At 30.3% G+C, this 13,952-nt stretch overlaps 1 protein-coding gene across 2 annotated transcripts in view; it reads right to left on the reverse strand.

Annotated features, from left to right (window-relative positions):
* LOC100879051 (E3 ubiquitin-protein ligase MIB1-like) overlaps positions 1 to 13,952 on the reverse strand; it is a 350,773-nt gene that overhangs the window by 5,930 nt on the left and 330,891 nt on the right. For both annotated transcript variants that reach the window (XM_076535848.1, XM_076535853.1), the window contains 4 exons: positions 3,495 to 3,714; positions 2,460 to 2,770; positions 1,748 to 1,922; positions 616 to 817 (listed from right to left, as the gene is read on the reverse strand). In XM_076535848.1, the coding sequence (XP_076391963.1) occupies positions 616 to 817; positions 1,748 to 1,922; positions 2,460 to 2,770; positions 3,495 to 3,710 (904 nt within the window). In that variant the 5' untranslated portion in view covers positions 3,711 to 3,714. The remainder of the gene's footprint in view (positions 1 to 615; positions 818 to 1,747; positions 1,923 to 2,459; positions 2,771 to 3,494; positions 3,715 to 13,952) is intronic.

A 13,952-nucleotide genomic window follows, 5' to 3' on the forward strand; every position in this document is an offset into this window, starting at 1 on the left:
TTTCTTCTTGAGATAATTATTATTTTTCTATCGAAGTACGTGCACACGCAATGTACTGCATGTGTAACATATGTTACAAATTACATTGCGTTATAAATTAGATCTTTACAATTCTAAACACATTATAATGATAATAATAAAGAAAGATGGATCCAATGCATTCACATGTGAGCAATGTGTTCAACATACAGAGACCGAAAGAAGATATCACACAAGGTAAATTAAAAAAAGTAGAAGACATTTATTTGTCTTTCTTATTATAATAAATATTCATTTTTCACAACAAAAGTTCCTTAGTTTTATTTATAAACCAACGTATTCCATATTAGGTACCATTGTCCCAACTTACTACTTTTAATTCTTTTTTACATCTTCTACAATAATTATAAGCTACTACAATTTTTGCATAGTTAATCATTAGAATACTAATATTTATTAATTTTTTCACGTTTTAACGATAGTTTTGTTGAAAAGAAAAATATGTCTCCTTATCAAGTGTTTTTTTTCTTTATCAATTTTTATCAAGTTTTTAAAAGCATATGATTTATGTAAGGTACAGCTATTGTATACATCTGTATTTTATTGTATATGTTTGTGGGTTAATGGTCTTAATACCTGAAGCATTGGTACCCTTCACATAAGTGACATTGCCTCCTCCACCACAACACATCGACAGCGGTACCATGTGTTGGATTTGAGATCTGCATTGTACACACTTCTTCATAAGGGTAGCGCAACTCTCGCATGCACACATGTGCCCGCAAGGACGGAACAACATACTAGCTTTACGATCCGAGCAAACTACGCATTCTTCGATCTGAAAATAAATCATCATTTTAATAACCTAAAGAAATGTACACATTAACTGACATCATATTATTGATCCTTCGTTTTGGAAGATTTCTTTGTTACGAACAGCAATTTAAATGTTTATTCGCAATAATAAGATAAAATTGTGTATTAAAACGAATGCGTTTCATAATGGATGACATAAAATTGATGGACAGAAATAATTCTACATTTTAAAAAAATTGTACAATTTCTTATATAAAGTATCGTTATTGAAAAAGATTATTTTAATCCTTCGTTGTATAATGGTTATAGTTTTGAAGAAAATTACGCTTTTTAAAGGTTATATCAACTATTAACAATAACGATAAAAAATAATAGAGAAAATAACAATAAACAATATATTTCTTACTTCAATAGATATACATATCTATTAACAAAATTTATGTGAAGGAAGATAGTATAGTATTGTAAGTGTATAATATTTTGAGGTTGCATTATGAAAAGTTCTAACTATGAAAGGTACAAAGTATTTTCAATAATTTCAATAGCTACGAAATGTGCTATTCATTCATATTTACTTCATAATGTGTTATTTCATAAATATAACATATTTACAGCAAGAATGCAACGAGGGATGAAAAGATTCCCCAAAATTCCCGCAGGAAATAGAAATATTAATTAATATTTACAATAAAAAATGAATTCTTTATTATTTTAAAACATATTAATTACTCAATAACACAATTGAGTAATAGCAAATTGAATGTTGAAACTAGACGACCTTTAAAATTTATGGTTCCTCTATTTCATACGTAATTGTACGAATAAACGTACTTTAGGTCATAAAAATTCCCGAAGGTGGCCACAAACGGTACATCTACTCTATGTACGACTATTTTCACTGCAACAGTTATGTGTACAGTGTTAATTATTCAGCTAGTTAGAATTATTTTACCTTTGTTCGCGATAAAACATTCTCTCTGCAGATCAGACACTTCTTCACCCTTGGTGCACAAACGTTACAACAAGCTACATGTCCACAGGGGGTGAAAAGCATTTCACGTTTCCCATCCGAGCAGACTAAACATTCGTCGATCGTACCTGATGGAGCTGCTGTTTCGATATCGTGACTGTAAAAGATATTATATCAAACATATATTTCTTGCTTTTTTTATTTATTTGCATTTGTATAAATTATAGTTGATAGAAACATTGTTCGTTCAACACACGATAACTAATTTTTTGGAAACTTCTGAAAAATTTCCAGATAATAAAATTAATAGTAGAAGAAAAAATTGTCTGCTATCTTATCGTTAGTAATGTTCTAAAATTTCTAAATTTTCAAATTCACAAATTTAAGTATTTTTAAATCTTAACAAATTTTCAATCGTTCAAATTTTTAAACGTCGGAGTACTGAAATGTCGAAACTTATCAAGTTTTCAATTTTCAATGTGCATGTAGAAATTTGTATAGAATATTTAGTTATTTAAATAACAATGGTATATTTATATTGAATATTATTTAATTCCATCATTTTGAATAATAATACGATATTGGAAATTGATTAATAAATGGTAATATGTGGATTTGGCGAGACACACTCGACGAAATTTCAGGTTGCCACATGACTTCATGTCTAAAGTGGAAATAAATGACGATTACTAACGATTCTCTATCCTTATGGCAAGTAGTCAATGTTTTGCAGAGGTTTGGATCTGGACAGAGATCAAGGGGAGTTTGTCCCTTCTTGTTCTTCAATTCCAGGTCAGCTCCATGGGCAGCCAGGAAACATGCGATGAACGAGCTGCTCTTCTTGTCTTGTCCTTGCGCTCCCAAACCCATCAGGAGACGTCCTACATCCTGAACATCCTGCAGTTGTCGCAGCTGAGATAGAGTGTGATATCTCAAGGCTTCGTGAAGTGGAGTGTCGCCGTCTTTGTCCGCTACATTCAAGTTAGCGCCTTCCCTTACCAGAAGCTGTAACACGATTTATTATTGACATTTAATTATTATTAAACGTCAGTATTAAATTATTTCGTTTAGGTGATATTTTGTCACGAGATGTGCATTTAAATGGTTACATATTAAGGGTACCTGATAGGGAAGAACAAAATTGTGATGCAATTTAATATTGTACTGTAATTTGGAAATATTCTATTTGCATTTTTAAATTTTTCGTAATTCTTGTATTTTCAAATTTTTTGATTCTTGAGTTTCTAAAGTCCTAACTTTTCGAAATTCAAAATTTTCACTCTTCTTCACCGTCTACCTCATTTTCTTCCTTAAATATCTAAAATCTTCAGATCTATAAATCCCAAATTCCCAAATTCTCAAGTTCCCTAAATCCACATTTCTTATTATTTGCATCAAACCAACTTTACTTTTTATTAAATCATCCTTATTTTTACTCCATCTTCCAAAAATAGTACGAGGATATGAGAATTTTCAAATGACAAAGTTAAACATCTCGAATATTTGATCTATTTTTTATCTTCTTCGTCTTACAACGTCGCAAATGAAACCGAGATGCTAAATGAAGTCAAAACATCGTATTATTGGATTCCATGACATTTCGTGGGAAAAAAGGAGTTTCACATTTGCAACATGTTTTCAAAAGGAAGTAGAACATCGGAAATGTTAATGAATCGTTTGTAGAATGTCGTGTCAGAGGCGAATTTCTTTCCCGTTGAAATATACGTACGCGAACGATTTGTGTGTGTTGTCGCTCGACAGCAAGATGCAGTGCGGTCTGCAAATTGACGTTTTGCAAATCCAGGTCAGCTTTTCCAGCACGTGCCAGCTGCTCAGCAACTTCCACGTGATTGTTTAGGGCAGCCAGATGAAGGGCCGTGTAACCATCATCCTTTTTCTCGTCGACTATCCATGGTCTCGGAAGTTTCGAGAGGAGTACCCGCATCGCACTGCAATCACACAGGAAAGAACACATTCAAACGTTTGATAGCTTATCGTAGTTTTTGAACGGGCTTTTCGTAAAAATTTTAATAAACCTTAAGAATTTTAGTAAATTTTAAAGTGAACGTCAACTTTGGAGAACGAAAAGTTAATTTTTTACTCTTCATTGAAGTTTTCAGTTTTTTTTTTATTTTTTTTTTGTTTGGAATATTCGATGGAAGAATGTAAAATTACAAGTTGCAACTTTATAGGTTCATGCTTTTAAAAATAATAAGTATGTAAAACAGTGTTTCGCGCGTAAATGTGAGGTTAATTTGATCTGTATAGATGGGTATCATATTACTGTCAATTTTTGCTTAAAAAATAAATAAAAGCTAACAAGAAAGTAAAGGCAAATAGAGAAAATAAAATGACGATTAAAAAAAAAACAAACCGAAAAATATGAGAAACGAAAATAAGCCAAAAAATAAATTGAAATAAAAGTCAACAATTTTCTGTCACCCAAAGCAAAATGCGGACAAAAAATTTTTACATGGACAAAATATTTGTCTTAATTCCTGTGATAATATCACAACACAACATCAAAAATTTTCATCCTTCCGACACTTCTATCGATTTACTTTTTTAAACTAAAAATCTGTAATATTTAAATTTTTAGTACTGAAGCTTTCTGAAATAAATATTTTAAGTATAAAACTTTCTAAAATACAAGTTTTTTATATTAAAACAGTGTAATATAAAAATTTCAAATAGCAAGGCTATTTAAAATGAAAATATTACGTTCGAAAATTTTCAGAGGTGAAAATTCTAAAGATTGAACTTCTTTAGAATGAAGGTTTTAAATATTGAAATTGTTCAAAATGGAATATGAGCTTTTTGGAATGAAAACTCTACATATTAAATTTTTACAAAATACAAATTTTAAAATATAGGAGCTTTTCAAAATAAAAATATTGAGTATTAATGTTTTCCCGACAAAAATTTTTAATTTTAAAACTTTTCAAACTGGAAATTTGACATATCCAAATTGTTTAAAGTAAAAATTTAGAATACTGTTTTCTGAATCAAATAGTTTTTTTTAATGAAGTTGTTAAAAAAATAAATTTACATCTTCAGATTTATCGAATTGAAAAAGTTATGTACCATAGTAAAGAAAGTATAGAATAAGTAAAAGAATCATATAATATTTATAGAAATTCTGTGTGATACTTTAAATGTGCTGAGTACAAATAAAAAACTCGCTTCGCTCGCTGGGAGTTCTCCGCCCCTCAGACTCTCTGTTAACCACCTTTCGGCACTTTTGACAATTTTTCAGGGAGTTTTGACCCATTTTAAGAAAGTTTGATTCTCTGACAAAAAGTCGTATCTGGTACGGTTTGACCTGTACATTTATATACGTGGATGAATGGTTGAAATAGGATGTTACATGTATGTAATATTTTGACACCACTTATATCATATTTTTTGATAAATAAATTTTATAAAAATTGCGCTAAAGCTGTTATTTGAAACGACCGTGGTATATGTAATTATCACCTCTCAATTATACTATCACGTTATACATATACGACAACATACAAAAATTTCTGAATTTCTAAGTTTACTCTAAACAAAAATCCTTTTAAATCAAAAAAATCTTAAAATAATTAGCGTCTTTTTTAAAAAAATGTAAGAAGTATAATACGAAAGAAAAGTTCAATCAAAATGCATCGAACAGCATCTATTATTAAAAAAAATGATTATTATCAAACACGACAACGAAATTTGTATTTTGGAGAATGATTTGCGTTATAGTTAATGATCATCGAGTTTCTCATTTAACGCGAGCTTCGAGCGATCTCGAATCATGAGTTTCACCGGCAAATTCAAAACGGATTTGTTATCAAAGGATAGGCAATCAATTATATTGTTTGGCAAACGTTTGTAATTCGATGTCGCATTATAGCTTCGCATTAGTGTCGCCACGTGCAGTTAACCGATGATAAATCGCACGAAATCAAACAGATATTTGTCGTTCGCGTATTTTCGTAATACGAACGGTTCGTTTACGTAGAAATCAATTGCAATTTTTTCGATTTATGACCACGACATCATTAACAGACGTGGTTATCGATTGGCAAATCCCGTAAACTTTGGTTAATAATCACCCCCTGTTCGTAGATTATTTAGTAGCAGATGTTCGCATCACAGCGTATTCCATATTTCTGTATATTCTGTATTATCTACAATGCGGCTTTATAACGGAGCTAATATTAGTTCAAATATGCATGCATTTTTATATTGTATGCACTTTCTTTTTTTCAGTCGAGTTAACACTGAAATTATTGAATGCTATGCTTTTCATTTTGCATTGCAAAACTTTTTTACGTTTTATTATTTTATATATAAGTAGTAAATTAGAACGGTTATTATTTTATATTATTAATATCGTATACAGAATAAGACACTTAAAACCGCCATAACTTGAATAACTGAATAACATGATTTCTTGACAGAAAAAAAATGCATCACGCAAAAATTATTTGGTATCGAGGGACTGATCATCCGATAAATTTCTGACTGATGCATTTTTTCTAGCAACAATAGCAACCAAGTTATTGTGGTGACCGGTTTGGTGCTTCACCTTCTATATTAGTATTATTATTTATATTACTATACTATACTACTGTGTAGTTTTACGTTTTACTATTTTATATTACTTATTATTTACGCTTTATCTACTTTATGCTTCATCGTTTACTTAGTCATTTTTTGATGGAAGTTTGCCTCCTCACATTTGTAAATTGCGCGAGGAATAGGGATCGAGCGCCCTATATTCGTATGTTTTTTCATTAATCGAAACGATGTTCAGGAGCATTGTGTAAGCGTTTTCCACCGAAAATGTTGCCACATGCATATGGTAATAATTATATTTGTACTTTCATATACAGGGTGTTACCTGTAACGCTACTCACGATTTTTCTCCCACTTGCAGCCACCTTACGAAAAAAGTTTAGAACAATATTTTCAGGGTATGAAGTGCACAATAGATATTAGTAAAGCAAATTTTGAAAACAGCTTGTTCTCTTCGCAAAGTCAAGGTCACCTTGAGTTTTTTAAATGGGAAGACGATTAGAGGACATCGAGACGAATTCAAAACACATATTACATGATATTTTTATTAACATATTACTCGATTTATAGAAGCGGAAGTGCGAAGTAAAAGACCGGAATATTACGCGATGGAAGGCGGCATACATTTTGAACATGTAATTAAATAAAGTGTATTTTTCTTACATTCTAGTCGCGTGTTTACATTCAGTAATCTCTTTGGAACCAAATAATGGTTACACTACCAAAGTCAAAAGCTAAGTACTTCGCATTTCCACTTCTGTAAATCGAGTAATATGTTAATAAAAATATCATGTAATATATGTTTTGAATTCGTCTCGATGTCCTCTAAAGCTGTGAATAAAAAAAAATGTATGTTCCTATTTAAAAAACCCAAGGTGACCTTGACTTTGCGAAGAGAACAAACTGTTTTCAAAATTTGCTTTACTAATATCTATTGTGCACTTCATACTCTGCAAATATTGTTCCAAACTTTTTTTCGTAAGGTGGCTGCAAGTGGGAGAAAAATCGTGAGTAGCGTTACAGGTAACACCCTGTATGTATATTACAATAAACAAGTTACAATGCTAACATTTATTAAAAATGTTAAATGCTATTGTATTTTATTTCCAATTATATTAAACATAGAAGCCATTTGTAAAAAAGAATACAAAATGTCACTAGTAAAATATAATACAATTACCTTCTTCATTTTTTAAATTCTTACTCTACTAAAAAAAAGGTTCACGTTATCCAATATATTTTATAAATTAATCTTGCATAATCTCTTGCAATATTAACGCATTTAATAAACCATACGAGATTAATATACAAACGAAAACCGCTAATTTACGCAAAAGGTAAAATAGTGCAGGTAGATAATTCCATTACGTATTTGCGGTGCTATAATTATACGAATTTCACTTTAGCGGTATGTTTAAAAGACATTACCAATTATGGTTGTGCTGTCTGCACCCCATGGAGAGTCTTTCCTCAGGGTTACAGGCGAAAAGAGACGTGACAGCTGCTTTGTGACAAGACCTCCTCGAGGCACAGGCACAGCTTGGGCACGACAGACATGCATATGTTTCTTCTACGCACTTCACGTATTTGAACTTGTCATGTGTAGTTTCAATAGATATTCAGTTTTTATTCTTCAATTGGAATTTACTTGCTAGATATAATATACACGTTGCCTACGAATAGTAGGGCATTTGAAGAACTGAAAGTTATTCAAATAAATTTGTGTTTAATATAATACTATAGTGGATATTAGAAATTTGAATCCGTGTTTTTCTTATAATGTTTGGTAATTTGTGAGATTATTTCAATGAGAATTTTTCTGTATGATCTAGTTATTTTGAATGGTGAGAATTATTTGTTTAAAAGTGATTAAAGAAAATTTCGGATTTGGGGATTTAGGGAAATGAGGATTTGGGAGTTTGGTAATGTGGAAAATTAAGAATTCGGGAAATTTTAGCGTTTGGGGACTTCGAAATGTAGGAAGTTGGGAAGTTTCAGTATTTGGAGATTCAGAGATCTTGAAATTTTATTGAGATCTTGGGAATTTTATTGTTTGGGGATTTAGGAACTTGTGAACTTGGGAATTTCAGTATTTAGAGACTCTAGGACTTGAAAATTAGGAAATGCGACAATTTGAACACTTGGAAATTTGGAATTTAGAAATTTAGGAAATCAGCAATTTAGAAATTTGGAGACTTGAAGATTTGGAGATTTAGAGATTTGGAAATTTAAAAATTGGAAAATTAGAAGATTCGAAATTTGAACTTTAGGAATTTAATATATTAGAAAATTGGGAAATTGGTAATTTGAACGCTTGTAAATCTAAAATATGAAAATTTGAAATTTTAGTAATTTAGCAATTGGATATTTATGTACTTGAAATTTTGAAATGTTACATTGATGTCGTTATGTGTCAACATGACCTTACATTTGTCTATCACGTCAGTAACAATGCGCTCCTCTTCCGAGTTAACTGAATTGTATATTGTTGCAAGTAGCTCTTCAAAGAACAATTGTTCAAACGCAGTATTGCTGATACTAGGTCAGCAGTAATATGAGATATGAAGCAATAGTTCATGGCGTTTAGTTGTTTATTAGCATCGATGATGCCATTTGCACGCCTTATATGGGGTGTCTGCATTCATTTGTGAAAGTCTCACTGACACGATACCAAAATAATGTACTATCGATTTGTACCTTATATTTTCTAGAATAATACTGTAAGTCATCTAACATAATATGGTGCATCGAACTGCAATATATTTCAATATATCGCCGTTATTATTTGTACGCTGGTGAATAACGTACAATATATTAAATATTTAGAACATGTCACTTACAGTGTAGTAGACGTATGATAAGTAGTGACGTATGAGTAAAATATGTATTATGATGAAATATAGTTATTTCACAAAATATGTTGAAATGAAATAATAATTGATATTTGAAGAATGTGCCAGCAAAATGTCAAGGATATTAAGAAAACAATTTAATGATGTAATGTATGTACAATAGTAGAATTTAGCCATCGTAAATTCAAAAATTTCCAAATTTAAAGGTATGTCAATTTACACATTTAAATTTGTAAATTTGTAAATTTTTAAATTTTTAAATTCCTAAACTTCCAAGTTTCTAAATTTTTAAATTTCCAAATTTCCAAATTCCCAAATTTCCAAATTGCCAAATTTCTAAATTCCTAAATTCCAAATTTCCAAATGTTGAAATTCCAAATTTCTAAATTTCTATATTTCCTAGTTGCCAAATTTTCAAATTGCCAAATTCCTAAATTCCTAAATTCCAAATTTCCAAATGTTGAAATTCCAAATTTCTAAATTTCTATATTTCCTAGTTGCCAAATTTTCAAATTTCTAAATTTCCAAATCCATAAATTCCAAATTTTCAAATTTCCAAGCTGTCAAGTTACTAAATTTGTAAATTTGCAACTATCCAAACTTCAATATTTGAAAGTTCTACATTTGTAACTTCAAAATATTAAAAATTTTTCACTTAGAAGTTGAAAAAATTCAAAGATTTAAAATTTACATATTCATGCATGTTTAGCATCATATATTTGAAATTCATAAATTCCTACATATTCAAACCCATAATTTTGAAAGATATAAGTTGAAGAATATGCAATTTACAAATTTGATATTTCTAATATTAAATTCAAACATTTTCAGATTACACATTTCTAAACTGATATGTGAATTCATAAGCTTAAAAATTGTGACTTTCAGAAATTGAAAATTAATAAAGTTTCAAATCAAAGAATCTGACATTTTCAAATTTACATTTTTATTTTCAAATTTTAAAAATCGTCAGGTTAACAGATCAACAATTAATGAACTAACATCTCTAAAAATAGATCTTTGATCAAATTTCGCCTGAAATTTTTCTGCAATTTCTTTCAGTCACATAGCATCATTTTAACCTCAACCTGCCCTATATAGCAACTCCTCAACCTTGGCCATATACCGATACTCCATCTATTACTCCAAGCAAAATTGTAGTAATTTGAATACTAACATCATACCAATAACAAGTCTGTCAGAAATCACTGTGAACACCGTATATATGATGCATCTCTGAATGTAGGCCATTTCAGAAGTTAGCCCAATTGCGTGATCGTTTATGTAACTGGTGCAGGAATTAACGTATGAGAAACGGTGAATTAATTCATGAAAAATTTCCTAGATACACGAATTACAGTAATATCGTCAGCATCGCGTCATCCGATGGTTGGGTCGCTGCGGATGACACTTGTATGACGTATCTTCTGCCGTATATACGTGATGTGACGTGCTCAGATATCGAACATGTCGCCGTCATACGATGTCTCGTTCTGTTACATACACGTTCGTGACATGCATACTGCATCAGATCGCTATCCGAAGATTTATTAAATAGTACCCGCTAAATTGATCTTCGTTCTTGTTTGTTCCTTTCTTACGAAAATTGTACTCCTTTTCGATCGATCATCGTTACAATCGTTGACAAAAACATGCGATAACCGAGCGATAAAACAATCTTCAATAAATTATCTTTGATATAATGTGGGGTTATAATCGAATCAAATGACGGATAAGATATTCGTAATCGACTGTTTCGTTTTAATTGGTAATGATTAAAAATGAAATCATCGTTTATTTTCGTTTTTGACGATGATGTTTTATTCGATACAGAAAAGGTATAATTCAATTATACGACACAAAATTGGGAGCAAATATCTATTCCAAATATTTGCATAATTTTTAACATATTTGATGATCACAAATAAATTGATAATAAATTATTAGGCTCTCAGATACGATTATTATGTTATTTGTGGATTTACAAAATTAGAATTTGGAGATTTTTAAATTTATAATTTTGGGAATTTGATCATTTGGATATATGGGATATTGGAAGTGATGGAATAGGATTTAGAAATTTGAATAGTTTAGAATTTAGGAAATTGGAAATTTAAGAATTGGGAGATTTTATAATTTTGGAATTTGAAAAGTGAAAATGCAGAAATATGGGATTTTCAAAATTTTGAAATTTAGTGAATCGAAATATAGAAATTGGGGGATTTTTAAACTTTGGAATTTGATGAGTGAACATGTAGAAATTTGGAGATTTATAATAAAATAATTTGAAGAAAAAAAATACGCCGACTTCAAAATGCACTAAAAAGAATAAAATAATTTCTATTTCCTAATGAAGTAATTTCAATTTCATTCAATCATACAATTACGTAACAGATATGAATGAAACCTATTGACTCGGTAGGTAGTATATTAAATACATTTCAACATTTGAGTGAGTGAGAATGTAGGAATTTGGCGATTTAGTCATTTGGAACTTTGAGGAGGAGAAAATTTGGATTATATCTAAGAAATTTTGGAATTTCTCTTAATATGTTAAATTTTAGAATCTTTGTACCTGTTAATTTGAATACTTGAAAATTTAACAACTACAGAATCTGAAAATTTGAAAAGTTACGAATTTATGAACTTCATAACTATTCAGAGTTTGTTTTCTGTAACGAAAGTGACAATTTCAACATTCATTTGATAAATTCAATATGTAATGGACATTATAAATGAAGAAATATTATTATTAGCAAGTTCTATTTGATATTATTACTCAAGTATATATTTATATACTTGCAATTAATTTTCCACGCCATATATCCGTATATTAAGAATACCATAAGGAATAATGACTGAATACATATTTAAACATTTTCCTTACATTTATTAATATATAACATCCAATAATTATTGAAATACCAAAACACTGTATAAATTACCATTTGTCTTGTAGTACTTTACAATAACATTAACACTACATTTACAAAAGAATTAGATTTTAAGAAGCTTTTGTCAAAATCTTAACCTTCATCGAGTTAAAGAATCATTGCACAGTAATCATTCTATATGTATAAGCTAATTTATGTATCATCCACTATTTATTTACTTTCATAATTTAGTTTCAATTTAAATATAAGTGGTCCGTAAATCTAGAGTTAAAGAATGTTCAAGTTCAGTTTTTTCGAAAACGAACCCTCATACGAAAATCTATTATTCCTTCCCATCTACTCAATTTTTAACATAGAATAACCTAATCGCGGGTACTAATTTTGTAACACCCTGTACATCCAACAGCCTCCACACAAAACGCCTAGATCCACAAAACCATCGCGAGAAATGAACCGATAAAAGGAAAACGATTCACCATCGATCGTTAGATCAAAAACGGTGAAAAAAGTAGGCAAGCAAACATCATCTACCGATAATACGTTGCGGTCAAAATGATTGTAAAGGGGGAATCTCGTTAATGAATGGCGTGGTTCAGCATGCGGGCAAGACACTTGCTTGAATCTCGTCCACTTTGTATCGGTATCGTCCTACACAACGATAAACTGCGTGCACGGACATGCGAACGTGCATATATCGTGCATTTAGTGAGTCACTGACAAACGAGGCATCATTGCAGAGTCTACCGAGAACTCGATGTACACGCGCCTCCTGTTTCCGATGTGCGGTTCGTTCGTTCTGCTTGTTTCACTCTTCGCAATACCGTTTTGTCCGATCATGGTGAATCACATGGCAAAGTGCTAAAAATATAATTGACACAGTGCAACCCACGGCCGGTGCATCCTTCCCGAAAAACCCCTCCGCGATCCTCCCACATCGATTATCGTCCAAACTATATCGATTAATGATCGACAACGAGATTATAAATAAAATCTAATTGGTGTCCGTCGATTTTTGACTTTTGGATATGTTTCTTTTGCTGCTGATTTGTTTGGTTCACAAGGTTATGTGATGAATTTTAATGGAGTGTTTTCGAGTTTTTTTGGAACTGTTTATGGATACTTGTTTTAAACGAGGAACACGTAAACTTTGGTTATTAATAACAGTTACTGCTACTGGTAAGTTATGTACGAGTTCACGTGGCCGCTAATTGACGCTTAAACGAGATAAATCAGACAGACGATCGTGAAGATTGCACGGATATTATTCTGTACGTAATTTTGCGCCTCTGGCAACGTTAACGTTTTATAATACGAAGGAAACGTAATTGTAAGTTCCGTTTTCGTTATATATGGAAGTTGAATTAAGAACGATTATCGTTTTATGGATACTATCAGAAGTGAATACATAGGGAGCAAAAGTTGCGCAATCTTAAGATTAATTTTTATTGCAAAATATAATTACATTTGCTAGTATTTATCTTTATTTTATTGGATTTTAACATGTTTGTATTTCCTTGTATCTTTTTAAGATAGTCAACGTGATTTATCAGTACTTGAAAATTTCATAATATTTCTTTCATGTATATTTCTGTATATTCTGTTTTAGTATATTATTGTATATTCATATATTTATTTATATTATTGTTCATTTATTTTTCAGCAAAAAAACAAATTAAAGATGCAAAAACTTAGATATAGCTTAATAATAATATAAGATATAGGTTTAATACATCTTTAATATAAGACAAAAATATTGATTTGAAAAATGAATTTTGCACAATTTTTAGACTATTATATTAAAATTTAAATGAGTTAAAAGATACTGATTTTTTAACATTTACTACTTTGAATACAACTGTTTTTTAATTTCATATAAAAGATATATAA

The sequence above is a fragment of the Megachile rotundata genome, chromosome 1 (genome assembly GCF_050947335.1).
Source record: "Megachile rotundata isolate GNS110a chromosome 1, iyMegRotu1, whole genome shotgun sequence".
In the NCBI taxonomy this organism is placed as follows: Eukaryota; Metazoa; Arthropoda; class Insecta; order Hymenoptera; family Megachilidae; genus Megachile; species Megachile rotundata.